Genomic DNA, 26,934 nt, shown 5'->3' with positions numbered 1-26,934 from the left:
GAATCCATTTATAAAGATATGCCAGACCTATGCTTTTGTAGCAAGAAGCCTCAAAATCTACTACACTAGCAGTGAAGCAAAAATGTTAAAAAGCGTACAGCTAATAGAACCATTATTGCCCTGAACTTCTGAAAACTGAGTGAGACTGATTTCTTCAGAAACTTTTCACATAACTTTGGGTTTCTTAATATACCCCTTAGGCTGATTTATTTACTGCTTTACCATCTATAGTTCTGCATAAAGATTAACACGGGGGCTGGGGAGGGTGGGAGGTTGGGGGGAATCCTTCTATTGCATGTTTGTAGGCCAGGTTCCAATAGCACTTGAAATGGTCACTTCCTTTCCTGACCCAGCTCAAGAGAAGAGAGAAATTTGACTTGGGGCATGAAGGAGGGGAAGCAAAATGAAGATAAAATTAGGAAATGTCAACAGCAATAGATGCCAGGATGCTTTCTGGTTTAAGTAGTTCCTTTCACTAAGGAAAACCCACTCCCACTTCACAAAAGAAAACCCCCACTATCAGGAGACCTTGTTCACACTTTCCTCAATCTATAACACTTCAGAGTAGGCAGTTGTGGATAAAACTGCTTATCTCTTCCGTTAAAACCTTACATTAATTACACAAGAAAAGAAAGATCAGGAGACTCAAAATTGTTAGTTTATTTTAATTATTATCCTGCACAGTCACTTCAGAAAAAGGGAAAGCATTTTCCAAATAAATTTTTCCTTTCAAAAACTCAACTGCATCTTCATTTGTCATTTCCTGAAACTTCTTGTTCAGGATCTGGAAGAAAGGAAAAGGAAAGGGTACATTAGTTCTATTGTCTTTAGCAAACTACCCTGTGCCATAAACCAAGTGCTCAGTGATGGCAAAGCGATAGGGAGTCACCGTGTTTTGAAAACAAGTTGACTTGAATCATTCATTTTATAAAAAGCGTGGAAATAAGCCGGTCACATAGGGTTTTAGGTACAAACCAACTCAGTGGCTTGGGTTGTTTGGGGTTTTTTTTTTCCTGAACTATATTTATTTTGCTGGTAATGACAAGTGGTAGCTTATCTTTTAGAGTTCCTCCGTCCTTTCTCCCTAGTGACACCACCACTAAGTATAGACTATATACAATTACCACTCTGGAGAAGGCTCACCGTTCCATACAAGGCCTGATCTACCAAACAAATGTACTCATCACTATGCTGATAACGGGACCAAAACAGAGAGAGTAACAGGACTCTTCTTACCAGAATCACATCGTAGCCCAGTTTATTTAGATGCCGCTTCTTCATCGCTAGCTTCCCTTGGGGATGTGTCGTACCCACACAGAATGCAGACAGAGGAACAAAGAGAAAAGCCAACCTACAACCAAAAAGAGTAAGAAAGATGTTGTACAAATGCAGAATAAGCATTTTTAAGACAGTGATTCAATGACATCCTTTAACACTGCAGAACAGGTAGGCAAAGATGATCAGGACTGCACAAATTTCATTATCCTTTTCCTTCTCCAGTCTTCAGTAATTTAGACTCTCTCTTCTTCCATGAGCTTCACACAAGTAACAGCATCTACTCAAATACCTACAGCAGAATTAATTCCTTAGATCTCCACTTCTCCCACAACGAGAAGGAAATAGATCATTCAAAATTTCACATTATTTTGACAGCTTCTGCATTTATTTTGATCGTTTGCTAATACTCAGAATCAGTTACTTCCTGCCACAAAAACTTGCTTGGAAAGGTGAGGAAAGCTAAACGTCCTGGAAGCCTAATAGCGAATTTCTGTTACACATTTCAAAAGCTCTCCTTTTCCCAAAAGCTACACAAAATACATTGCTGTGCAGTGATCCAGCACACAAATGTTAAGTATTACCCAATTCTACTTAAGCATTACTTAAATGATATACGTCCCATTTCTGTTATTGAGAGGTCATTCTTCTACACCAGATTAAATTAACCACCTAAAATGTGGATATGATGATCTTTTTTATTCATATTATATTTCAGCAGCTGGATTAATTGCCATAACATACCATTGAGATGCACATTTTAGAGAATAACTGAAAGTTTAACTGGACACACAAATACTTGAAATTTTAAAACCATAAGGTAGCAGTTTTTTTGAAAGGATTTAAGTCATACTTCAAAACCTGTATCCACTGCAAGAGCATCAGATTACTGTGATGTCTCCTGCCTCTCTCTCTGAAATGTTAAGTTTTAGCCTCTGTTAGAAGAAGGTAGTGAGCTGGATGAGCTGTTGCTCTGAACTGTCACGGCAATTTTTGTATATTTCAGTAAGTACAAATAACAAGTTATTTACTTTGCTTCTGCAAATCAGTGAACCAAAGAAGTAACTGGATGGAATACACAGAAATAAAACTACCCTGCTAGAAAAAATATGCAGTCAAAAAAGACACCTTTGAACACTTGAGTCAGCATGATCATCTGTTGCAGCTATCGGGAGCACTTTCTTTCTGCCTGAATCCATTCTGATTTCAAAATCTGAAAACAAAACAACAAAACATTTAACACTGCAAGAGGTTACAATTAATGTTCTCATTTGAACATTAATTGTTCAAATCGGTTTCAAATGAACAGCTTATGGGAAAAAGTTAACAGACACTGTCACTGCTCTGCTTCTAATTGCTGTTCTCTAATAATTTACATATTACTGATGGCTTTTCCCTCCCTGCAACCAATATAAACAGCTTTAGCTTGCACATCTCCAGAAAAAAAAATTTGGTTTTGAAACTGTAGATATGCCTTTATGGGAGTGAAATCATAGTTTAAAGAAACTAGTCTTGATTGCTGTCTGTCACACCTACTCAGATTTTCCTGTAATCGGATTCCTCATTCCAAATATTCAGGAAGAAAATTGTTACAAATACAGAAAAATTGGTAAGCTGGGTGGCTGGCAAAAAAATAAGCAATATCAAAATATGAAAGAAACCAAATGTTATTAAATGATCACCTGTCAAAGAAAGTCATATCCCATTTCATAAGTAGAACCCAAATCTTAGCCAAAGCTTCGTAGAAGAAACAAATCAGGGAACAAAAGAAGGCTGCTGTTTGGCTTTGTTTCTAATGTGATTTAGTACTAACATGTCAACTCTCTAGAACAGTTAGCCATACTGGATCTATGTACAATTAACGTCTGCTCACTGATGCTCAACAACAAGTTCAAAGCAGTTCTGTAAGTAAGAGCAATCATGAAGTTTCAGTAAATTGACTTAAATACTTTAACAGAAGCATCCTAGAAAGTAGATTCACTAATCAAGGACATAAGACTGTGTCTTCAAATTGTTACACATTTAATCACTTGCACCCTATGCCAATTTGCTACCATGTTATTATTTTGGGGATTATAAATCTACATTAATAAGAATATGACAGTAATTGGCTTCATACCAATATGATATTTATATGGCAGCTGAACATTTTGCCGAAACATGGTCTCATCTCCCAGAAGTTCTATCAGTGCCTCCCGAGCCTTTCTGAGATTAGGAGATACTAATGAGGAGAAATTCTCAGTCAGCACAAACGCAGGCTTTGTGAAGGAAGGGCTATCGAGTTCCATACATGTTTTCACACAGCGAAGCATCACTTCCTTTTGTTCTTTGTAAAGATCATCTGAAAAAGGATACAAAAAACATTACATCCAATGTACCATCCCACAGAATTTTTCGTTTCATTATCATTTATAGTCTGTTCTGGCAGAGCAAATTTATTTCAATATAGGAATCAAGACCCAATTGTTTTCTCACTGAACATTATTGAGTATCTTCAATATAATATATTGTTAAATATACACCATCAATTCACTAATTATAACATTAAAGGCTACAGCTGGTAACTGCCCATTTATCCAATCTTTCCCCTCCACTGTACACAGCTCTGTGCATGCTATCAGTTATTACAAGAGACTTAAGGAGAACACGGAATTAGAGAGCATGCACAAAAACCATTTATAAAATCCAGACAACTAGAAGGTTATTTATAAAACAAAGAAGGGATATCAGACTTGGCCATAATTTTGAAACTGTAAGAGTACTAAGTTGCACAAACTCTAAACAGTTACAGCTTTACAGCTTTCAGGTTCAGTCACATCAGGCTCAACAGCAAGACACAGTGGTTTACTCTACACTGAATTTCTACTCCGTTGAACTACTCTACCAGCTGTAGAGAGTTGTAATGTGGAAACCAAATTCTAATACAAACCATTCCAAGTTCCTTATTATAACTCGGAGCAGTCAAAAAAACTTTTACTCATGATTCCAGGTACTAAAGTTGGTTTACAAAGGTTAAGACTTTCTGTCTTTTTAAAAATGCCTGAACATCTGCCCAAGATAGAACCCCTGGCTCTTACACATTTCTACCATTTCCACCAATCTCATATTCACCTCTCTCCATGTGCACACCTACTATTAAACTATTGCCACTACGGGGCCCAAGACAATAAGCCTGATGCCCTGGTGCAGAAACAGATCGCTTAGAGCACCATCACTACGTTAGCTTTATCTTGAGGACTTCAAATTCAACATTAATCATGTTTGCCCTCTTTAATGTCTAAATTTTTAACATAATTACAACAGATTATGTACGGAGGCAGACTATTCTTTTTAGAACAAGAATATGACAAAGTAAGGCCTGACCTGACAGTAGAAGTTCACCCCTGCTGTCCTTTTGCAGCAGCTCATCAAGTGCACGATGAGGAAGATATCCTAATACACCAAGTAAATACACTGCCTTCAGCAGTTCTGTGTTGGAAATCTGAGGGAGGTACTTATTCAAGCAGCTATGAAGAGTCTCAAAAAACCTTTTCCAAAAGCAGAAGAAAAGTGTCTAAATACACAAAGAAGGCTATGTAAAATACAGATTTCAAACAAAAATACAAGTTAGAAATCTTTATTATCTCATAAAGTCATATCTTGCGTAATCTAACATTAGCTTTTGATTCTTCCTTGAGGATACAGCTAACTATTAACAGATCTAGTAGCCTGGTCAGTCTAGAACCAGGGTCTCTGTTTTCAATTACAGAGAAAAAATCCTATGTAGAAAAAAATGTGAAAAGACACAGCAAATTTACCTTACAGATTAATAAAACAGGATTATGAACTCTTTCACAACTAAAATAAAATACTAGTTGCCATGCATTACTCTATAAAGACTATATAACATCAGGCATTCTGGATAAAAACCTACAGATGCTTTTGGCCTCTGGGAACATAATTGAGTCGTGAATACACTCGGAGAACAATCAAAAGGTTTTTCAAGTTGAGAAATTCAGGGTCTTCTGTCACCTTCTCAGCAAAAACTTCCATCAGCTCTGTAGGCTGAAAGCCAAGTGTTTCGAAGGCAGAAAGAAAATGGATAAACTAAAAGAAAAGACAGTTTTATAAGGTCAGGAAAGCCAGTACAGTGAATCCTACCTGTTGATTTCATAAAAGGTATTTTTAATGAAAGCAACTTTTTCAAACCGTTAACACCCCTTTTATTTCTTAATTCATCCATGAATAGAAGAACGTTTCAAAAATTTAATGGTATCAACTTCACCAGATTGATATTCCTAAAAAATCAAAGAAAGGTAAGATCGAAAGTCCAGATATTCTACTAGTACCACTATAAGTTATATGGTCACAAACTCACCTGTCTTTTGTCCCAAAGGCAGGCAGTAGAATTAACATAGTCTGCTAATACCGAGAACAGTTTTACATTACGGTACTGGAGATGGTAACAAGCTTCCAGAATGAGAATCAACTGCCGAAATGGAGCATCGTGGACATTCTCTGTAACAGAAGAACAAAAGAGGACAAAGATACAAAGCAAGGTGAGCTGTAGGTTGGAGACACTGTGGGAACAGTGTGGTTAAAGGATGGAGGAGGGGAAAAAAAGATAAGGACAGACTGAGACTAGCTAGGCAAACTGAGCTAAAGCACAAGAAGAAACTGAGAGGCAGAAGAACTGTCAGGATCAATCTGGAAGGGATACATCAGCAAAGGGGGACAAATTAACAAAAGAAGCAAGAAGATTGTGTTTCCAGCACACCTTCTGTTCCAGGATTCTTGATTTTGAGCACCTCCCTGCACTTGGTAGAGAAACCCTCAGGCTAGCACCTTTAGTACTAGTTGAGCCTTTGGGCTGTCTACTACGTCAGCTGAGGGAGTAACAAAGAGGTGGATCTAAAGCTGCTGACTAATTAGATAGTAGTACATGACGAAGTTTGCATTTTTTCCCATTTGGTTTTACAAAATGGCAAGAAACCACAAATACGAATCTATGTCTAAAAAGCACTAAAGGCTGTCCAGCACTAAAGCATTAGTGTATGCTAAACTGGAAAACACAGAACTAAAACATAACCTCCTGGCACATGAGCGTGCTGACACCAATTCAGTGCCAGATGACAACAGACTTGTGCACAAGACTACTGCTTCATTTGCCACACAATTTGGACCTACTTTAAAGGTATGGAGCGAGGTGAAAGCATTAGCATTCATTTAATTTTTTTCTGGTCTGCAGCATGAGGTCAGTTATTAAGCAGCATTCAATTATTAAATCCAGTTAATCAGGGAAACTCTATGTTCCCTTTAGTTTACCAACTAAGCCACCCATCCATCCTGTAAGATGTCCACTTCCAATTCAGATTTGTTTTAAAAGTTTATATGAAATCTATTTTTTTCTTTCTAGAATTCAATTCTTTTTCCTAAATTCTGCATACAGCAAAGTGCAAACACAAATATGTAATTCAGGTAAATATTAAGAAGTGCAGAGACAACAAGAGCTATCTGCTTTTATTACTGATCAGTAATTTTCTGTCTTGCTGCTTGTCAAATGGCTCCACATTACTATAATATCCTGCAAAACAAAGATGTTTCCTGAGTTTTAAAGGAAATCAGAAAAGGGAGATGAGACAATAATTAGGAAGAATTTGGTATAAGGAAGGGAAATTTAATAAACATTTTTTTCTTACCCTGGATCTTTTTACTGCAGGCATTCAGGATTGGAATGGAACAATAATTCATTGCAACAAGTGCCAAAAACACACGCAGAGCATTCGGGAAAGTCAGATGGTCTATCTCTTTCAAAACTGCCATCTAAAGTGAATTAGAGTTTATTAAACCCTTCAGGTATATTATCACTGCTTTCTGGTGAAGGTATTCTCACCAAAACTTTCCTAAATTCTTTAGCCTGTTCAGGCTTAGATGAAAGAAAAAGAAGCAACAAACGGCAAAAGCATAAAGTAACTACTCTCAGTTTCTTAATACACAATTATAGCAGACCAAGTGTTGTAGAGTTGTGTTACTATGCAAGTTCCCAACCATTTGCCTCTTGATGGTTTTTTTTTAAAGAAAGAAGTCTCAGTAAAGCTCATTTCCAAATACAGTGAATATGTATCTTTCACCAACTCTTACAAAAGTAGCAGAAATATAACTGGCACTGTTGACTTAATTAACAGTACTCCAGTTACTGGTTTGGATGCGCATGAAAGCTGTAAGCCTTCACAGTGATCCAGCAGCACACCAAATGGCATACCTTTAACATAAACATCCAGCTGAGGCATAGAAGGTCAGCTCTGATGCCACAAGAGAGACTTAATTTATCGAAGGAGTAATTAGATTGATATAAGTGACAGTAAAAGTGAGACTACAAAGTATATTGACTGTTAAAATACAACATTCTTACTGCATGCATATCAAAGGTTAAATACAAAACGCATCTACAATAGAAAGTGTACAGTATTAAAGCATCCTGTAGGCTCAGGAAATTAAAAGCTCTCTTCAGCTAACAAGTGGAAAGGTTACTTTCAGTTCCATATTCCGCCACATCTTTGGCCAGTTTCTTCTCACTGTCTTGTAAAAAGTGGTACCTTGTCCAAGGTTTTATGATTTACTCGTATCTAACACATTGCATGAGTCCCCTGCACTGCTCAATTCTTGCCCAGTTTCCCAGCAGTGGTATCTTCCCTCACTTTTTCATGAATAATATTACAAACTCTGACCTCAGAGCCCTTCAGCTATGTGATGAAAACACTCGCAGGCTTTAAATCAGAGGACGAAACACAGTACGCCCTGCCATAAAAACTACAGCCTGCTCCCAACCACTGTATTTCCCAGCAGGAATTTCAGATACAGAGAAAGATATGGCCATGAGCTAGGTGAGTTCTCCTGGCAACTCACTCCCATCAGTCCTCAAGCCCCATCACAGACTAGTTTTCTGTATTCTGGTCTTTCAGCCACAAGCTGGGCAAGGGAATCGGGGAACAGCCTGTAAGTGCTTCTGTGAAATACCATACGGCCAACACAAACAAGAGGTGAGGGCGCTGCTATTTACTGCCTCAATTTCTTTTGTACTGTCTCCACTGCTTTCTGCCCCCTTTTATGGTGGGATATTCCCAGTCTCCAAATTTAAGTTCCTCCTGCAGATATAGCTGGGCTACAATTCATATGCAAATACTGTTAACCTTTCTATTATATTTTCTTATTGACTGTCTGGAAAGAACCATACACAATTTATAAACAATGCAAGAGCACAAGCTTTGTGGAAGTGAAAATGAGCCTCCAACTAAATTTACCTCTAATTTCTTTTTCAGAAAGACTGGAGCATCTTTTCCCAGGCATTTCATCAGATTTTGTAGTATAAAAATGTCTCTGATACTTGGAATGCGCTGCTCCATTAGCAATCTGATGAAGAAATACAGACAAGGCCTTCAGCTGTAGAGAGTAACCGTTTAATAGAGCCTTCCTCATTTCAGCAGAAACAGGCAGGTACCCCATTCCTCCTCACTGATATACTCTCAAGTTAAAGCTGCAATTCCCTGCTCCTCTCCCACCTCCTTTTTTGCGAGGCTGGCATAACTCTACACCATGCAGCTGCAGCACAGATATTTTCCCACATGGAAATAATTATATATGCTTTCTCACTGTTATCCTGATAGATGAGTGTTGTCGCTGACATGTTAACAGCAGGGGCACCTGCCCGGACTGCACATGTGACAGTGCAGACATGAGTGCTGTTAAGCATCAACCAATTAACACTCATCTGAAGAAAGAAAAAAAAAAAAATTGCACGTATTTGTCGTGGAATCATTTATGTGCAGGCAAGTTCTGAAACAGCCAGGAGACTCAGGGACAGACATGGACAACAACAACTTGGTGCAAGTGAGGAAAAAAACCAAACAAGCAGTGCTGTAGGCTGCAGGAAGAGAAGAGGACATCGTAACACAGAGGAATCGTAAGCACTAGATGAAGGAGTTCTGCTTTCCCAGCACCCCCTTTTCTGGCTGAGAGGGACGTATTGTAATTGTTACGTCTGAATTGCCCTTAAATATACCCGCACAGCTACAAAACATGAAGCATCACTGTCTAAGGCAGTGTACTGCTCTGGAATCCCTCCCTGCACATGTGGCTTCCTGCAAACGGGCAGGAACTCCAGGCATCAAGTCAGATAAAGAGCTGTAGATGGATCTCCTGCTTTCTACTGACTTACAAGAACTGTGCACCTGAGCTTCCAGGAGAACCTGGTTTTTGTGTATCACTAACACATCCACCTTCTCAAAGCAGGACCAAAAGTACTACTCCATGGCAAGTTTTGTGACAGCCCCAGTAAAAACAATCTCATGGGAGTGAGCAGATTGGTTACCCGCATAAATCTCATTGCCCCAGAAAACAAGCACTACAGCCAAAGAAGTTATTTTGATAATGCAGCAGACTGAAGGCCTTGCTGGATGCACAGATAAAGTCTAAGCTTGTTTTCATTTTAATTTTTACTTACTAAATTAAAAGAAAATATTTCCTGGCTGTTAAACAGCATTTTTCTTCACGACAAATCAAAATACTTCACAAAGTAAGCCAGTCTCATTACCTCCTTTCTACACACGGGTAAAACAGAGGCATAGATATGCGAAGTGACTTGATCAACATCGCAAAATAAGCACAGTGACGGAGCTGCAGTCAGACTACGGATCCCCTGCAGAGCAGTCTAGCACCCTATGCCATCGGAAGGGTTTCTGCTTGAAAGTGCAAAGGCACTGCCAAAGATCACTGCCTTGTACAGCTGTTCTCTCACGTGATCATCTAAGTCCTAAATCCACAACATGCCTTTTACATGCAGACCTTCCCACCATGATTTCTAAAAGACATATATTCAAACAACTTTTAAATATGAATGACATGTGAAAGATGTATTTTTTCTCACTGTAATCCAGCTTGCAGAGCGCACACATTCTTGTCTTTATCCAGCCCTGCTAAAGTAGTTGCCAAAACTGAGATGCATCGGTTATCAAGTTGATTGAGCTTCTCCTGTTAAAAGAGTTTTCACAATGTCAGATACTTCAGACCAGTAAAAGTTTCAGAAAAGCAAAGCTGACCACTCTCAGTCTGTACCTGCCGCCTTCTCTTTCCCCCCAGCAGTCAATTCACAAGCTTTAATTTTGCAGCAACCTACAAGATCTCACATTAGTCAAATTCAGTTGTTTTAAAGAGGGTAACGATTTTTGAGACTTAGCCTGTCTGTTAAATCCGTCTGAAATCACGCAGTGGTTTCAAAAATGAAGCAAATTAGAAATACACACAAATTAACGATGGGGGCCCTGTTTCCATGGAACATCAGACTAAAACAGGGATGTAACCCAACTCTCTCTGATGTTGCATAGCCTCCCAAGAATTAACCCCGGAGTTTCAGCCCAGGGATTTTCATACTTACCTGGCACACCCTCACCAAAGTCTGGACTAGAAGAGTGTTCTGAGGAACGCCTAGGTTCACCACGGCGTGCAGACTGAACACCAGGTCGCCCCGCGTCATCCTTCGGGAGTCCCGCAGCAGCTGTTGACAAAGCTTGACAAAAGCTGGGTGCTCAAAGATCAGCTGCTTCTCGTAACGCTGCTGGTCTTCGGACAGGTTTTTGAAGAGCCTCCACACTGTGGTTAAACAGTTTGTGAAGTGCTTAGTGGAAACAGCAGACTCTGAAGCCAAGTCCAGTGCATCGCAAGGACAGGTACATTTCTGGAGACAATTAAAGAACGGTTCGCTATGATCCATCACCTGCTTCATTTTGAAGCCCCTGGAATCATCCAGCTTTTCAAGTTCCAAGGAGCTATGGGGAGCCTGCTCGCTCACCAAAGCCTCTGTACTGTTCTCTGGTTGCATTTTAGCACCTGTGCTAAAAACATCTGTCTTCTGAGATACAAATCGAAGAGATGATCCATGCAGAGAAGGAAGAATATTCAAAAACAATTTCCTGAAGTTCACATTTTCCAGGGGATCCCTGTATCTGCCAATCCATAGAATGTGTTTTCTCATTGTAGCTGAAGATTTGGGAGTGAGGATAGAATTGCATCCACGCATACATCTGACAGTATTTAACAAATAACTTATTTTATTATTCATTTTTGCTAATGTCTCATGCATAGATTTGAAATGCCAACTCAAAGTAAGGAGTCCAATGAAATTCTACTGGTGGAAATAGTCCTGTAGAAACTGCATTAACATCACTTATCTGTAAAGACAATTGAAAACTACGTATTAGTTACCAGACCTTCAGTTCCTAAAGTAAAATGCCAAATCCACGCACATCATTTACAAGAGAAAAGATCTGGAAAAAGATCCCTGCAACTGATTTGCGGACGGCCTTTCACCGGGTCGCTTACGTTTCAGGCCAACCTCTCGGCACAGGGGTAACTCATCCTGCGCGTCCCCTCTTTTCGCTGTTGCTGTTTTAACCAAGAACTATGCCGGGAGGGAGAGCCCCTTCCCACCCGACGTTTCTCCAGGCAGACCCGTCTCCCGGCAGGGCTCTGCCGAGCCGCGGCCACCCTGCAGCGCCGGTTGGCAGAGCCCTGCCGGGCTGAGGCCGTGGCCTGCCCAGCCTCCCTGCCGTCAGCCTGCAGCACGCCCGCGACCCCGCTCTCAGGACCGGGGCCACCGGGCGCGGCAAAGCCGTTCGGTTTCGGGCTCGCTTTCTGCAGGCGCCGGGGACGCCGCCCAGGCCCGCACGGTACCCCCGGCGTGGGCCCGCGGCCCGGCGCCAAGCGGACAGAGGCCTCTCGGCGGCTCCGCACCGCTCGGAACACCCGGGCGCAAGGGCGGGGGATGCTGCCGGGCCGGGCCGCCCGCCTCAGCTGCGCCGGGAGGGGGCGGGACGGGCGGGTCGTGCACGAGACGCCCGCCGCCCGGTAACCGTTACCTGGCACGCGGCGGCGCCATGACACCCAGCTCCACCCCTTCCCGCGCGCTCTCTGCAAGCCTCGCGAGAGGGACGGCGCGGGGCGAGGGACAGAATGCCGCGGCGCGTTGCTGCGCAACACCGAGGTGACGTGCGGAGGGTGCCGCGCGCATGGCGAAGTTGGTGCTGGCAGGTGAGGCGAGGCGAGGCAGCCTGCCCCTGCGTGTGGCGGCCGCTCGGCTCGGCGGGCTGCCGAGCCGTCCGTCCCGCCTCCGAGGGGCTCTTGAGAGTGGCGTCGGTGCGGGCGCTCCCCGGTCAGCCTGCGCCCCCGGTCCCGGCCGTCAGGCTGCTGCCTCGCTCTGCTGCTCTCCCCCCGGGGGGCCCCCGCAGCCACTTGACACGCTGGGTGGAGAGCGCGCCTCCCCTCCGGAGTTACCCTTTCTTTGCTGGCTCCTGTGCTTGTCCTGTTACCTTCTGGGAACACACGGGGTGCTGGTTACGTGAGACTTTTTTTAACTGGAACAATTAAAAAATACGTGGCCTGTTAAGTCCTTATCAGTCAGTGTCACAAAATCTTCCATTTGTGGTGTTGTCGCTGTGTTCACAGGTAAAGCAAACTGCCCTTACTATGCCAAAGCTGAACTCCTGGCTGACTATCTCCAGGCTAACTTGCCAGACTTCAGTGTTCACAAGATCACTCAGCACCCTGATGAATGGGAGGTAAGGGATTCTAAGTCAAAGTCAGAAGGTAGATGCCCTAGTGCTCTGCAAAGCAACAAATGTGCTTATCTGTAGTATGTCTCTTGCTCTCTTGTATTAGCATTTTGATCTGTGGGTAGAGGTGCTGCAGAAGCAGCTTTGGCTATGAGAGCCAGCCAGAGGAAAGGTTTGAATGCTGTGAGAGACTGGCATTCTTGTAAATCTTACCACAGAAGATGGGCACAAAACATGGGCCAGCCTAAAACTGTGTTCTGTCAGTAAGAAGTTCAGCTTTATTATTTTTTTATTATGTATAAATGGCTGCTCAGCCTGTAAATACTTTGCACACTGTGATTGCATATGCCTTCAGAGTTATTACTTGTCAAGAGCATTGCTAGCATTCAAGGACTTTGAATTACAATGGAAATAAGAAATTAAATCTCATGTATTTGTTTACAATGTGGATGGGCTTTTCTGAGTACTTTTGCTGTAGACATGTTGCCATGTCTACGCTGTAGTCCCCATAAGGAACTGAAAAATCTGCAGTGTTACTTAATGAGATACAAGGTACTATAATGTTTATTACCTCTTATATTTTGCTTGACACCTCAGCCAAGGAACTCAAACAGTTTAGTGAACAGCAGTTAACCTCTGCAGCTTAATTGCCTTCTGCGGCTAAATAGGAATCCTCAGATTACTTGCTGTTTCACAACATTGCTATCTTCAGTACCACTAAGACAACTGAGCAAAATTACATCAGTAAAATCAAGCGTAAGTAAGAACTTTTGCTGAGTTATCACAGTGTATCGCCATGCCTTGCTTTGTGTCATTCCCACATTTTGCGCCCACTGGTACGTAAGTTGTGAAACACCTAGTAGTTATGTATTGAGAGGAAATAATAAGAATGTTTATAGCTGTAACATTTAAGTGATAACAAATGTGAAAACGTATTAAAACCTGTTGGTGGGGATGTTTACATTAGCAGTGGCTTCATGACACTTGTGAAACGAATGGATGGCAACACAGACAGTCTCCTATGATTTGGAGGGAACTGTTGGACCGTGGAGGGAAGGGTCTGCTTCTGGGAGGAGTTAACGATTTCCTGGAATACGTTGAGGTATTGAGCTGCCTTTGATACTGTAAACTCATATTTTACATTTTCTTATAACATTGTTGTTCTTTATTCTTCCTTCAAATGTAAAATAAAACTATCCTTTCTAATGTTACCTTGCTGCGTTTGGGTTGTCATTTGAATAGAGATCATCCGTTTTGTTCTTAGCACTATTACGGCATCACCTCAACGATGCTGAGTGAGGAAATGTTAGAGATTGCTGAGGAGAACCTGCAGACACATGTTGAAATTGAAAAAGAGGACGAAGAGATTAGAAGTCTTATCGAGCCTTTGCAGATCTGGATCACCAGGTGGGAGTAAAGAGAATAACTATGAAGTTTCACTCAGCTTTGGAAGAATGCACTTTTTCCTATCACACATAACAGGTGTAACCACCTGTAGTTATACATGAATCCCTGTAATTTGCTGATTTGAATTAGGTTCTGTGCCCCTCACTATGAGCATTCAGTATCTAATTTAGAAATTGTTTCTACTTCTGTTACATTTTGCAGCAATTTAAGTGATGGATGTGAACAGGCAAGATTTAGACCCCAGATCACCTTAGGGAAAAGCAAGTATTTCCAAAATAAGCTAGGAATTTTGTAGTGCAACTATCTTGCATTAAATGTTTTTGGAAATATTTAAATAAGAGTCTTTTGCAGTTTTACCTTTAGAAATGTCTGTCCTAGCAGAACACCTTAAAAAAAAGCAGGGTTCTTTAAAGACATCAGTTTCTGAGTGACAGTATGGACTGAAATGTATAGGATGGAAAAATCTTCAAGTGAAAGGAGGACCCAACTGGTTTAGTTTTTGGCCTGTTAAAATGACAGAAAGAGCAATAAAGGATCCAACCTAATGGTCGGTTTAAGCATAATCAAATACAAAAGAAAGATCTTTGTGTTTATTTATGTAATACTTCCAAACAAGCAGTGGTTAGTCATTAACTATAATTTTTCTGTATCCTTCTCTTGTCAGTGCATCAGCTCCAATCTGTTCTCAACTGATCCCTCTGCTGGCAGATGGAGAAGTGTTTGGGATGACCACAGAAATCAGTATCCATTTGCTTGACTTGGACCAGTTTAAGGAAGTTCTTTGCGGTATTGTAATGGATGCTGAAGACATGGCGTTCCCACTCCTGCGCAGTATTTCAGAGCACACTGAAATAGATGAGGCTTTTAATCAAGCCGATATTATCATTGTTCTTGATGATGTTCTCTTAAACTGTGAAGTCCAGTCCCTTGAGAACTACACCAGAGAAGTGGGTGAGATCTGTCGAGTGTATGCTCCCCTGATTGAAAAGAATGCCAAGAGTGAGGTCAGAGTAATTTCATCAGGAAAAACCTTTGTAAACCTTAAGGCGATGATGATTATGACATACGGCCCGTCCATTAAGCCTGAAAATGTCATTGCCATTGCGACACCCTGGGAAAGTGCAGCTAAAGCCATGCTGGCCAGGAAGCTGAATATGAATGCAGCAGGTGAATATTTGGTGTTCTGGTAGCATTTGGGGAGTTCAGTGGATGGACACCTTTGAGAGTACATATTTCGTTGCAGAACGCAGGCGCAGCAGTGCACCCACTGAACTGCATGGATGTACAGAATGCCAGGGTGTGACTCGCAGGTGCTACTGTTCTCTGTGCTTACTGCTATCTGGATCTGTGCCTGATCCCACGAATGTCAATTCTGCTTGCCTTGCCACTCTGGTGTATATTTCATGCTGGAGATACACTAAGGAGGACTGAGCTGTGTTGCGGATCAGGAACTAGGTCTTAAAGATTGCATTTGCACTCTGCAGCGCATTGTTACATTGGAGACACGCAAAATAGCTGTGAAGAAACAGGACAACATACCACTGTGGAGATAATGAGAGTATAGTAGAACTATGTTGTAGTACTATTGTATTATTTCTGGGTTAATTGGCTTTGTTTCTCAGGTCAGTTGTTACAGCTCGGTTGTATTTGCACGGTTCTGCACTGCATAGCAAAGGTGTGCTCCAACAGCCTGCTCAGTTAGGATTCTTTTGATGTTGCAGTTCTAGGAACTGGTCATCAATGAGGAGACTAGATGTTGTGAAGCCTAATAAAATAGAAAATATGTTAATAGGCTGAATAGCCTATCAGCAGGTCATTTGAGAAATTCCTTTCACACCAAAGCAGGTAGATTTTGTTTTTTTCAGTGATTTTTTACTGTTAGGCATTCTACGTTTGCATGTACAGGATATTAAAAGGAACATTGTGGTATGTTTGCAATGTGATTTGTTTTGGTTTTTAACAGCTAAGTATTACTACGTTTTGTCTATTATGTACAATAGGATGATATAAATTAAAATTGCTTTTTCAGCTTGTGACGAGGTTTCATATGGTTATGGAGAACCTTGTTGCATTTTTCAGATCAAATAATTTCTGTTATTAAGGCAGGACACTGAACTGAAGAATAATTCGCCTGGAAAGGGACTTCTGAAGGTCATCTAGTCCAGCCTACATTGTGAAAATACTTGTCTATCTCTTCATTAATCTATCTATTTTCCTCTGTTACAGGAGTTAAAGACGTGATTGTTTGGGGCAATATTACTGGCTGTAACTACATTGATTTGTCACATGCAAAACTTTATGGATATGACTGTGCTGTTTGGGGCCCAGCTAATTTTCCACGCCCTTTGTTGAATATGCTTTATGACAGGTACAGTACAGATTTATTTTTTTAAAGTAAAAATAGATAATTGCTTTTAATCCATGTTTATCTGAACTGTTTAATAAACATCAAGAAAGGGTTTTGTGTTTGAGATTTGTCTTTACTGACTGGTGCTGCACATAAAGGAAAACTCCAGTTGAAGTAGTCAGTCTGCAAAAGAGGTTGAGTAGTTCCCAGTGCTATACATAGTTCTGACTTTCCTACCACCTTTGTTTATAACTGTATTTTCCTACATATTAAGTGTGGTTTTTTTCTGGCGTATCATGAGCAGCCTGTAAGAAGTAATGAAAGTCCAGATAGTGACTTAGATGTCTAGTATATGTGAAGAAACTTTGAAATAATACTAAACGTATATCTGTATCTTGAAGTCCCTGAATTCCGTTGAACACGCAGCCTGAGCACACTAATGTTGTCAGTTGCCCAAAATAGACAGTTTGTTAACATATGTAAAAAGGATACCTGGCAGCTAGATAGCTTCTTGTGGACATAGAAGTAGCAGAGAAAGGGTGGGCAGAGTGAGAGGGCAGTGGATGTGACATACACTCAGGCCTTGCTGTATGGAGCTCCCAGTCTGGTCTAAACCTGGCATTTACTGGACAGCAGATGTTCCTTTTGTTCTATACTTGTACTGTGCCTAGCACAGGGGGGTTATGGGTCATGGCTGGGTTTTGATGTAAGATGGTAATACATAATAATAATTATAAGAATAGAGGTTATGACTTGAGTAAGTGACCTAACTTTCGTAGAGAAGTAGTGCTTGTTGTTACCTTTTGAGCCACTTTTTGTTAGACACTTTTTTTTCCTATCTTTAAGTGCCTTGCCTTCTGCAGTGAAGTTTGAATAAGTTTTGCCTGTTTTCTTCCCTCACGTTTAGTTCTTGTTTCCTCTAGAAGACTACTCTTCCTGCAGTCATCTTAGTTTTTTCTTACTTCTTTGTTTTTTTCCCTTTTTTTGTTGGTAGTGAATGGATCCATTCAGAATTTCTATCTGCAAAGAGTTCACTGAGTTCCCGGGTCTGTCATTGTGTAGGAATGTTACCTGCTCATGCGGTAGCCACTGTACTGAGATACTGGTATCATGGCTCTCCTCCTGGGGAGATCGTTTCTGTGGGAATAATTAGTAAAGGTAAATCTACTTTTGATTCACATATTTTCTTGTAGCTTTCTCTGGTATGTATAATGTTAATTTTTAATAAAGATTGTTCATTTCATAAAAACTTGTAAAACAAATCATGATATAATGGGAGACTGAGAGTTTGTTTCAGCAGAAGAACCTCCAAATCTAAGCAATTTTGCTCTCCAGAGCTTGTGATTTGATACTTCTTACATGCATCTCCTAAGTTAATACTGTCTTGTTGCGGATTGTCTTTTAGTCTTTTAGTTTAAATGCTTTTCTGGCGTATGTGTTTTGCACCACGACTCTTTATACTTCTTAGAGCCTAAGCCATAAAAGCATATTCTTGTTTAGTTATGTGGATCAATAAATGGAATATTTCATAACAGTCATTTAACCCTTGTATGAAATAAAAAAAAAAATTCCCCTTTTTAAGATGTAAAATTGTTACAACAATTGTGTTACAGCACAGGAAAGGCATGGACCTGTTGGAGCAGGTCCAGAGCAGGCCACAAAAATGATCAGAAGGGTGGAACAACACCTCTTCTATGAGGAAGGGCTGAGAGAACTGGGGCTGTTCATCCTGGAGAAGAGAAATTTTTACTATGAGGGTGGTGAAACACTGGCACAGGTTGCTCAGAGAGGTGATAGGTGCCCCATCCATGGAAACATTCAAGGTCAGGTTGGATGGGGCTCTGAGCAACCTGGTCTAGTTGCAGATGTCCATGCTCACTGCAGGGGGCTTGAAGTAGATGACCTTTAGAGATCCCTTCCAACCCAAACTATTGTGATTCTATGATAAAAAGTTACAGTAAAAGGGGAACTCTTTAGTCTTTGAACTGTACACTGAAAAAGGCAGTCTCCATTTATACTAAGGTCTTACAGTTGAAGACTTTTGCAGGTCTGTAGGACTTAATCTTGATGCTGGTGAAGTTGTGTTTTTTAATCAGAAATAATACGTTTGGGTCATTTTTTCCCTGTTCTACAGGTCAATTTTGCCTTCCTGAAGGAATTGTCTTCTCTATGCCAGTGAGGTTCCAGAATGGTAACTGGGAAATCATGACAGAATTAGAAATTAATGAAACTACTCAAGAAGTTCTGGGACACTTAGCCCATGAGCTGATTCAGGTGATGTTTTCTTATATCTAATAGTATGCCTGTTCTACCACCTATGGGTACGTTGCAATGTAACTTCGAGTACTGAGACCTTTACACCAAATGTTAGATGTACAAACTGCACGCATGCACTTATGCATGAAAAAAACAGGTATTTGTAAGTGTAAGGTAGTATTTATGTATTGAATGAACAGATAACTGTTATGGTGTCCAAAAAGGAGATAATAAAATAAGTTTACCTATGTAAGTGTAGAATTTGAACCCCCATATTCTGCAGGCTGTGTGCAGAACAGAAATATTAACTTTAATTTAATGTTTCTGTGCTATTGATGTTGTTTTGCTTGTGTGGTATTCACAGTAGTTCTATGCCAGGAGACCTATCTTTTGGGATCCTTATGGCTGTGACTCTGCATGAGTGAAGGCCAGAGTTTACTAGAATTAAGTAATTTTTCAGAAAATACAAAAGCAGTGAGCAGTAATTCCATCGTGAACTTCTTGTCACTTAATGAGACAAAAATCATTTAATTTGACCATTAAAATACTAAAAATTGTGATCTTCAGTCATACTAGTAAAATATAAGGATTATTTTATTTTAACATATTTGAAGTTTGTGCTAGAAATTATAGTGGATGAATAGAATTGGTGATATTAAAACTGCTTTTTGTTTTTCATTCAGGAAAAGCTCATTGCACTAAAGGAAATAAAAGAAATGCATTCATATGCAGATGATAAAATCACTTGTGAAAAAAAGTTTGCATCAAGGTGGGTTTTTCTCCCCGGAAAAGAGGAGATCAAGTTTTAAGTGAGAATTTAAGTAATGGATTCTTGTTTTATGTCTCTCTCATTTAAAATGGATGTAAAATCCTTCAGGAAGGATTATAAATAACAGGTGTGTGTCCAATGTATCCTGACCATGCATGGGGCATGGTGATAGGAAGGGCAAGCCTGCATGGTAGCAACCTTGTTTTATTAAGTCTCTGTTGTGTCATTCACAGATCGTGAATACAAAAGTTATTAGTAGGTTATTAGTAAATAGAAACTCTTTTTGACCCAAGTCACTATTATTAGAAAAGCACTTTCACCATATGTCCTACTATATGTTTTTGAAGCTGTTCTTTACTATACTTTACTGTTCTTCACTGTCTAGAAATAGTGAGTTGAATTTCTAACAGATAAAAAAATACTGTAAAATGAAACTCAAACTTCTCATTTTTCTGTTTGTTACAGTACAAAACAGTTCATTCAGTACCTTTAGTCTATAAGCCAGTCAGAAGGAAAGGTTGAGAAAGACAGTAGGCTAGAAAAAGAGATATTCCTACTTTCTATAGAAAAGGCAATCTCGGTAAGTGGCAGCCACATCTGCCACTTCTTCCAATTAAAATAGGTGAAAGATCTTTTAGAGATCCTTACATTAGAAATTATTAAGCCATTTCGTTGTGTTTGTTAATGACACACTAATTTTATCAAGACTTTTTTTATCCTCTCCTCTCCTCTCCTCTCCTCTCCTCTCCTCTCCTCTCCTCTCCTCTCCTCTCCTCTCCTCTCCTCTCCTCTCCTCTCCTCTCCTCTCCTCTCCTCTCCTCTCCTCTCCTCTCCTCTCCTCTCCTCTCCTCTCCTCTCCTCTCCTCTCCTCTCCTCTCCTCTCCTCACAATGATAGGAGAAATTTCAACTAAAAATCTATAGAACTCCAATATCTCTTCCTAATATCTAGGAACATATAGGAAGGCTATAGGCTACATGATACTGTCGTGGCAAAAACTTCCCTGAAACCACAATCTGCTTTTCCCATGCAGAATAAAAACACCACATCTCCCAAGTTTTTCTGTGCTGCTTTTCTGACCTGTTTTGCTTTTGAAGTTCTCCGTCATTTTAAGGTTATGTAAAGGAAAGAAGAATCATTGATTAATGGTGAACTTCAGGATCCTGCATGGAGGAAGCAGGGCGATAAGTAGGATAAAACCTTGGACTTCAAGAGAGCTAACTTTGGCCTCTTCAAGGAGCTACCTGGAGGAATCCCGTGGGTCAGGGCTCTAGAAGGCAGGGGGGTCCAAGAGTGCTGGTCACTGTTTAAGCATCACTTCCTCCATGCTTAGGATCGGTGCATCCCCCTGAGAAAGAAATCTAGAAAAAGAGGTAGGAGACCCATATGAATGAGCAAGGAGCTTCTAGTGGAGCTCAGGTGGAATGTGGAAAGAGGAACAGGCCACTTGGGAAGAGTACAGGAAGGTTGTCAAAGCATTCAGGGATGCAATGAGGAACGCTATGGTCCACCTGGAACTGAATCTGGCAAGGGATTTCAAAGACAACAAGAAGGGCTTCTTCAAGTACATCAACAGCAAACGGAAGACTAGGGATAGTGTGGGGCTGCTGCTGAACGAGGTGGGTGTCCAGGTGACAGAGGATGCAGAGAAGGTAGAGTTACTGAATGCCTTCTTTGCTTCAGTCTTCAGTGCTAAGGCCGGCCCTCAGGAATCCCAGGCCCTGGAGATAAGAGAGGAAGACTGCAGAAAGGATGACCTTCCCTTGGTCGAGGAGGACTGTGAGAGACATCACTTCAGCAATCTGGATGCCCACAAATCCATGGGCCCCGATGGAATGCACCCACGCGTGCTGAGGGAGCTGGCAGATGTCATTGCTGAGCCACTCTCCATCATCTTTGAAAGGTCTTGGAGGACAGGAGAGGTGCCCAAGGACTGGAGAAAAGCCAATGTCACTCCAATCTTCAGAAAGGGCAAGAAGGAGGACCCAGGGAACTACAGGCCGGTCAGCCTTACCTCCATCCCGGGAAAGATGATGGAGCAAAATGTTCTAGATAGAGGTCATCGTCAAGCAAGTGGAGGAGAAGAAGGTTATCAGGAGTAGTCAACATAGATTCACCAAGGGGAAATCGTGCTTGACCAATCTGATAGCTTTCTACAATGGCATGACCAGCTGGGTAGATGAGGGGAGAGCCGTGGATGTTGTTTACCTTGACTTCAGCAAGGCTTTTGACACAGTCTCCCATAACATCCTTATAGGGAAGCTCAGGAAGTGTGGGCTGGATGAGTGGTCGGTGAGGTGGATTGAGAACTGGCTGAATGGCAGAGCTCAGAGGGTTGTCATCAGTGGCGCTGAGTCTAGTTGTAGGCCGGTAACTAGTGATGTCCCTCAGGGGTCAGTACTTGCCCCGATCTTATTCAACTTCTTCATCAATGACCTGGATGAAGAGTGAGAGTGTACCCTCAGCAAGTTTGCTAATGACACAAAAATGGGAGGAGTGGCTGTGCTGCTGTTCAGCGTGACGTGGAGAGGCTGGAGAGTTGGGCAGAGAGGAACCTGCTGAAGTTCAACAAGGGCGCGTGCAGGGTCCTGCACTGGTGGAGGAATAACCCCATGCATCAGTACAGGCTTGGGGCTGACCTGCTGGAGAGCAGCTCTGTGGAGAGGGACCTGGGAGTGCTGGTGGATGACAAGTTGACCATGAGCCAGCAGTGTGCCCTTGTTACCAAGAAGGCCAATGGGATCCTGGGGTGCATTAAGAAGAGTGTGGCCAGAAGGTCGAGGGAGGTTCTCCTTCCCCTCTACACTGCCCTAGTGAGGCCCCATCTGGAGTACTGTGTCCAGTTCTGGGCTCCCCAGTTCAAGAAAGATGAGGAGCTACTGGAGAGAGTCCAGCAGAGGGCTACAAGGATGGTGAGGGGACTGGAACATCTGTCCTATGAGGAGAGGCTGAGGGAACTGGGCTTGTTCAGCCTGAAGAAGAGAAGGCTGAGAGGGGACCTTATAAATGCCTATACATATCTTAAGGGTGGGTGTCAGGAGGATGGGGCCAAACTCTTTTCAGTGGTGCCCAGTGACAGGACAAGGGGCAATGGGCACAAACTGAGGCACAGGAAGTTCTGTCTGAACATGAGGAAGAACTTCTTCCCTCTGAGGGTGACGGAGCACTGGAACAGGCTGCCCAGGGAGGTTGTGGAGTCTCCTTCTCTGGAGACATTCAAGACCCACGTGGACAGAGCCCTGTGCAGCCTGCTTTGGGTGACCCTGCTTCGGCAGGGGAGGGTTGGACTAGATGACCCACAGAGGTCCCTTCCAACCCCGAACATTCTGTGATTCTGTGATTCTGTGATCAAAAGAAGAACAGATGAACGTTAAAGTGTGTTTTAATTTTGTTTTCTTACTTTTTCCCTGTTCTCAGATTCCAAAATCCCTGAGCTTTCCCAATGTTCTAGCCATTTCTTTCCACTTTTAAGTCCTACAGATCTTTTCCCTGGTTAGTTTTCTTTCTCCCTTCCTTGAAATTCTTTCCAGTACTTTTATATCAGCACTTCCCATACTGTGAGCTGTTCTTCTGCAGTAAGGGCAGGCTGAAGTATGGGAAAACTGGAACTTGATGTCCAGGGTGTTTAGTGAGCACATAGGCCTTTTGGTTATCCGTGCTTGTTTCCCAGGAAAGGACTACAGACACAATAACCTTTTTGTGATAAATGCAGAGTTCAATTATTCTGCTAATCATGACCTTGATTAACCCAGACAGGAGATTCCCAATAAGATAGCAGTGTCCTTCCCTGTCTGCTCTCTACTTGAATGGCACTGCTTTTCTGGAGACATCTCCCATTCCTCTTGTGGCTGCTTTAAACACTAAGCATAGGGCCTTTCAACTGCTAACAGCTAACTGATAAGTGATGGCCTGCTCTTGTGACTTTAGTATCAGGTGCTGTACTACTGAAGTATTACTGAAGTGCCCTGCTTATTTCCTTGCATGTGTAAGTATTTTAGGTAGTTGGCAAAAACATGTACAGTTTTTGCTTTTTTTTACAGAGATGGAAACCTTGCCTACTGACTCACTTTAGCCAGTGTTGTCTGGAGAAGAAAATGCCAAGAATTCCCACACTAAAACAATGTTTCCATTGCTCAGAAGAACAAATGACAAAGAAAGGCTGAACATTGTCGGAACTTTTGCAGTATCTTCCTCACCAAAAACTTGGAAATCTGTAGGCAGAAAAATATTTCAAAAACAGTGTGAATATAACATTCTTAATCTGAAGACCAGAGTAATATTCCTGATGACTTTAGTGAGTCTAGGATTTCATTTACATCCAACAACCTATTTCTTCAGACCAATAAACTCTTTCAAAAACATTACTTAATGTCTAAAATGGTAATATTATGACAATTTTGCGCAAGATTGTGGCACATATAACTCCAGATTCTTGTTTCAGGTGTAATGAAACACAGTACTTGTGTAAGAATATATATTCTCAGGCAAAATTGATTTTTAACACAAAAATTTAAGTGCATGCATATCCTTAGTGACAAGATCATTTTTATCTCCATGTTTTTTATGTTTCATGAATTTCGTAGGGACTACTCATATGTTTTAGGTCAAACATGCAATTAATGAAGTCCTTGTCTGAACAGGATTGTTGAGGAACCACTTTCATTTGCTGTCTTTGGTGTCTCAAAAGATGGAGACTGAATTAAATGAAATATTATGGTACTTGCTATTTTTTTTATCAGATGTGAGTTTTAAGAGCAAAATAAAGACTTTCCTGTTCTTTGAATCAGATACAGATAGTTGGAATAAATTCATTATTTCTGTTCAAGTGGAGATTCAGACTCTGAGCAGAGGTAGATGACTTCTTACATGAGAAAACCAAGAGGAGTTTATTTGTTATTTGTCTGCTAATATGGACAGAATGAGGAGGGGTGTCTCACTGGTCTTAGAAAGAGGGGCTCAGAAAGCTGGGCTATCACAAGAGAGTTGGAATAGTGTATTTTCTTATGTGAAATGTATATGGGAGAAGAAACGTTTACAGGACCTGAGGTATTGTTACAAATATCTTCATGAAGAGTTCACATGGGAGTTGTAGAGGCAGGTGGTTTAAAATGTCTTGAAGAAAGTGGTTAGGGATCATTCATTTCACGAGGGAGTGGTCTCCAGGGAATGAGGTTTCTAGTAGTGTGTGCACAGAAAATTGTCTGAGTCTCTGAGGAGTATCTGGAGGCAGATGTCTCAGGAGAGCATAGCAGGGAAGGATGCTACAGTAGTCTTTACAAACTACTTGGTTTGTTCCATAGCTGCTTCTCCAAGACAGAAGAGGAAAAGTTAGCTTCTTTAACGTGTATTTACATTTGTTTTTCTCTATATGGAATATGATTTGGCAGTCTTTTACTCTTTGAATTCTTTTATTCTACCTGTGGAGGTAGTAGTTCAAACAGACTGTAGTTCAAGCACCAACACTGCACGGCTGGTAATGAGAAGGAAATTAACTGTTTCTGGAATCTATAAGCAGGCTTACCAGACTTATGAGTCACTACCTGAAAATCCCCGGCAAAGTACTTCTCAGAGGTTGGGAGGAGAATGACAAAATAAATGTCTTGGATGTCTCTTGTATCCTAAATTGTTCTAATTAGATTTGCCTCGTGGCCTGCAGGGAAATTCAGGTCTTTCCTCATGGAATCGTAATACAATGGAAAAGTTTCTTTTCCCACCTTTTGCTTAGGAGAGAAAGAAAAATCAAAATAATTGGAAAGCTGAAATAAGGTAACGTATACAAAGCTGGTTACAGTTGTGACACAGTGATTGACTTAGTCATCACTAAGTTTGGGTTTTCTATAAGTAATTTCTGGTACCCATAGTACATATGCTATGTATGCAGGTTATTCGTAGCATTGATGAGTCCTACTACGTGGGTGTTACAGTAACGGTTGAAAAATTTGTGAAAAAGGGCTTCAAGATAAATGTATGTGTCTTACAAATGTTATATACATTCTGCATAAACTCTAGCATTTGGGTGCACTGAAGGGTGTGCAAGCTTTCTGATTGGTCTGAAGAATTCTTATTCTAGGATGATACCACTAGGACTTACTATTTTTCCTCATGTAGTTGCACTGTTTGTTATAGCACAGTGTGCTTTCTGCGTTATTGTGCCAGCTTCCACCTCATTTTCAGTCTCTATAGCAACACCGTTTCTCAGCAACTGGGAGATGCTTAGTAAAGACCCCTCAATTTAGAAATACTGCACTCCAACCCTGAGAAAAAAATGCTTGGAAAGAAAGATCAAAGAAGTTTTATCTTTAATAATTCAGGATATTTATTACTAATTAATTAGTGTTCTCTGTTTTGACTGCTTAGACAATTACCTGATACTTTGATCTGGGCCTTTGCCAGGCATTTGTTGTGAACAGCATTCATTTAAAAGCAAAACCTTTAGAACTGTGTCTTGAAGTCAACTTTTAAGTGCTGTAAAACTACTGGACTTCTCTGGCAGTGTCGTCTGACTTCTGGGCCTTTAGTAAGTAGCTGAGAGAAAGGTAAGCACCATTACTGTATTTAAGAGGAGAAAATCATTGCGGCCTTTGAACACAACATAGAGTGTTTTCACCCTTCACGGGAAACAAAAACAATTGTAGTTTATTTTATGCGTATTTAAAATGTTGGTTGTGTGTTTGATTTCAAAAGAAGGAAGGCCTCTGTGATCAAGGCAATTGATCTGTTGGGAGATTTCAGCCTTACTTCATCTGATTTGTCTTCCTCTGTACTTTAACTTAATTACATAGCATGCTTTAAAATGCATTTTATTTGCTAAAATACATATTCTGAGAACATGTATAGGCAAACAAGATACATATAAGTAATCAAACGTTACTTTTCTTACACATTCCAATAGAATTCAAGAATAAGGCTACTCTTGTTCTGCACAGAAGAGTATTTGTGTTAATGGGATCAGGGTTTATAATTGCAAAAATTTATTTCCTGTACATTTGTAATTTAAAATTCTTTTTTGTTTTGTGGAAGTGCTTTTAATTATTAATAAAGGGCAAATGTAGCTGAAGTACAACACACTGACTGAAATAGTGTATCAGTGAGCAGAGTTAGTTCAGATTTGATGACAGGAAGATACTGCTTTCTACTTTCATATAAAAAAGTTCATTATAAAGTACATATGCTAACACTGAAGTAGATTCTGTTCATTTCACTGCAGTCAAGATCTGGACTCTCCAAATAGTTTTGTATGTAAAAATGTCGACTGTGCATATGCTAATAATGCCTTTCATAACTTTTTGGAGGCAGGGT

The 26,934-nt window shown here is 40.9% G+C and overlaps 2 protein-coding genes across 4 annotated transcripts; one reads left to right on the top strand and one right to left on the bottom strand.

Moving 5' to 3' along the window:
* Positions 1–636: 636 nt before the first annotated feature.
* FASTKD2 (FAST kinase domains 2) lies at positions 637–12,269 on the bottom strand. Its single transcript, XM_075430320.1, has 12 exons — positions 12,165–12,269; positions 10,685–11,477; positions 10,178–10,281; positions 8,556–8,664; positions 6,954–7,077; positions 5,633–5,772; positions 5,189–5,361; positions 4,639–4,802; positions 3,395–3,616; positions 2,404–2,488; positions 1,237–1,351; positions 637–784 (listed from the first exon to the last, which is right to left on the bottom strand). The coding sequence occupies exons 2-12, from the start codon at positions 11,387–11,389 to the stop codon at positions 665–667; spliced, it is 2,061 nt and encodes a 686-aa protein (XP_075286435.1). The 5' UTR covers positions 11,390–11,477; positions 12,165–12,269; the 3' UTR covers positions 637–664.
* MDH1B (malate dehydrogenase 1B) lies at positions 12,201–26,206 on the top strand. 3 transcript variants are annotated; one of them, XM_075430323.1, is made up of 11 exons: positions 12,251–12,336; positions 12,751–12,863; positions 13,825–13,959; positions 14,122–14,264; positions 14,929–15,431; positions 16,491–16,632; positions 17,606–17,769; positions 18,746–18,885; positions 19,551–19,624; positions 21,091–21,101; positions 26,029–26,206. In XM_075430323.1, exons 1-11 carry the CDS (start codon positions 12,315–12,317, stop codon positions 26,082–26,084), a joined length of 1,503 nt encoding a protein of 500 aa, XP_075286438.1. In that variant the 5' UTR covers positions 12,251–12,314; the 3' UTR covers positions 26,085–26,206. The 3 variants fall into 3 exon arrangements, with proteins under 3 accessions (XP_075286436.1, XP_075286438.1, XP_075286437.1); XM_075430321.1 differs by lacking the exons at positions 21,091–21,101; positions 26,029–26,206 and adding an exon at positions 23,676–24,802 and having other exon boundaries at positions 12,201–12,289; positions 19,551–19,636; XM_075430322.1 differs by lacking the exons at positions 21,091–21,101; positions 26,029–26,206 and adding an exon at positions 23,676–24,802 and having other exon boundaries at positions 19,551–19,636.
* The last annotated feature ends 728 nt before the right edge of the window (positions 26,207–26,934 follow it).

Source organism: Opisthocomus hoazin, chromosome 9, assembly GCF_030867145.1.
Source record: "Opisthocomus hoazin isolate bOpiHoa1 chromosome 9, bOpiHoa1.hap1, whole genome shotgun sequence".
In the NCBI taxonomy this organism is placed as follows: Eukaryota; Metazoa; Chordata; class Aves; order Opisthocomiformes; family Opisthocomidae; genus Opisthocomus; species Opisthocomus hoazin.
The sequence above is the reverse complement of the archived record's forward strand: the minus strand, read 5'-3'. Positions and strand labels throughout refer to the sequence as shown.

What these genes read in the sequence shown, in the direction of transcription:
- FASTKD2 (XM_075430320.1), bottom strand. Translation starts at nt 11,389, where the DNA reads ATGCATGAGACATTAGCAAAAATGAATAATAAAATAAGTTATTTGTTA. An exon ending in GGGTGAACTTCTACTGTCAG is followed by an intron (nt 3,617 to 4,638) that starts GTCAGGCCTTAC and finishes ATCCTTTTTCAG; the next exon opens with ATGATCTTTACAAAGAACAA. An exon ending in TGGGCTACGATGTGATTCTG is followed by an intron (nt 785 to 1,236) that starts GTAAGAAGAGTC and finishes CCTTTCTTCCAG; the next exon opens with ATCCTGAACAAGAAGTTTCA.
- MDH1B (XM_075430323.1), top strand. Translation starts at nt 12,315, where the DNA reads ATGGCGAAGTTGGTGCTGGCAG. An exon ending in GGCGAAGTTGGTGCTGGCAG is followed by an intron (nt 12,337 to 12,750) that starts GTGAGGCGAGGC and finishes CTGTGTTCACAG; the next exon opens with GTAAAGCAAACTGCCCTTAC. An exon ending in GCTGAATATGAATGCAGCAG is followed by an intron (nt 15,432 to 16,490) that starts GTGAATATTTGG and finishes CCTCTGTTACAG; the next exon opens with GAGTTAAAGACGTGATTGTT.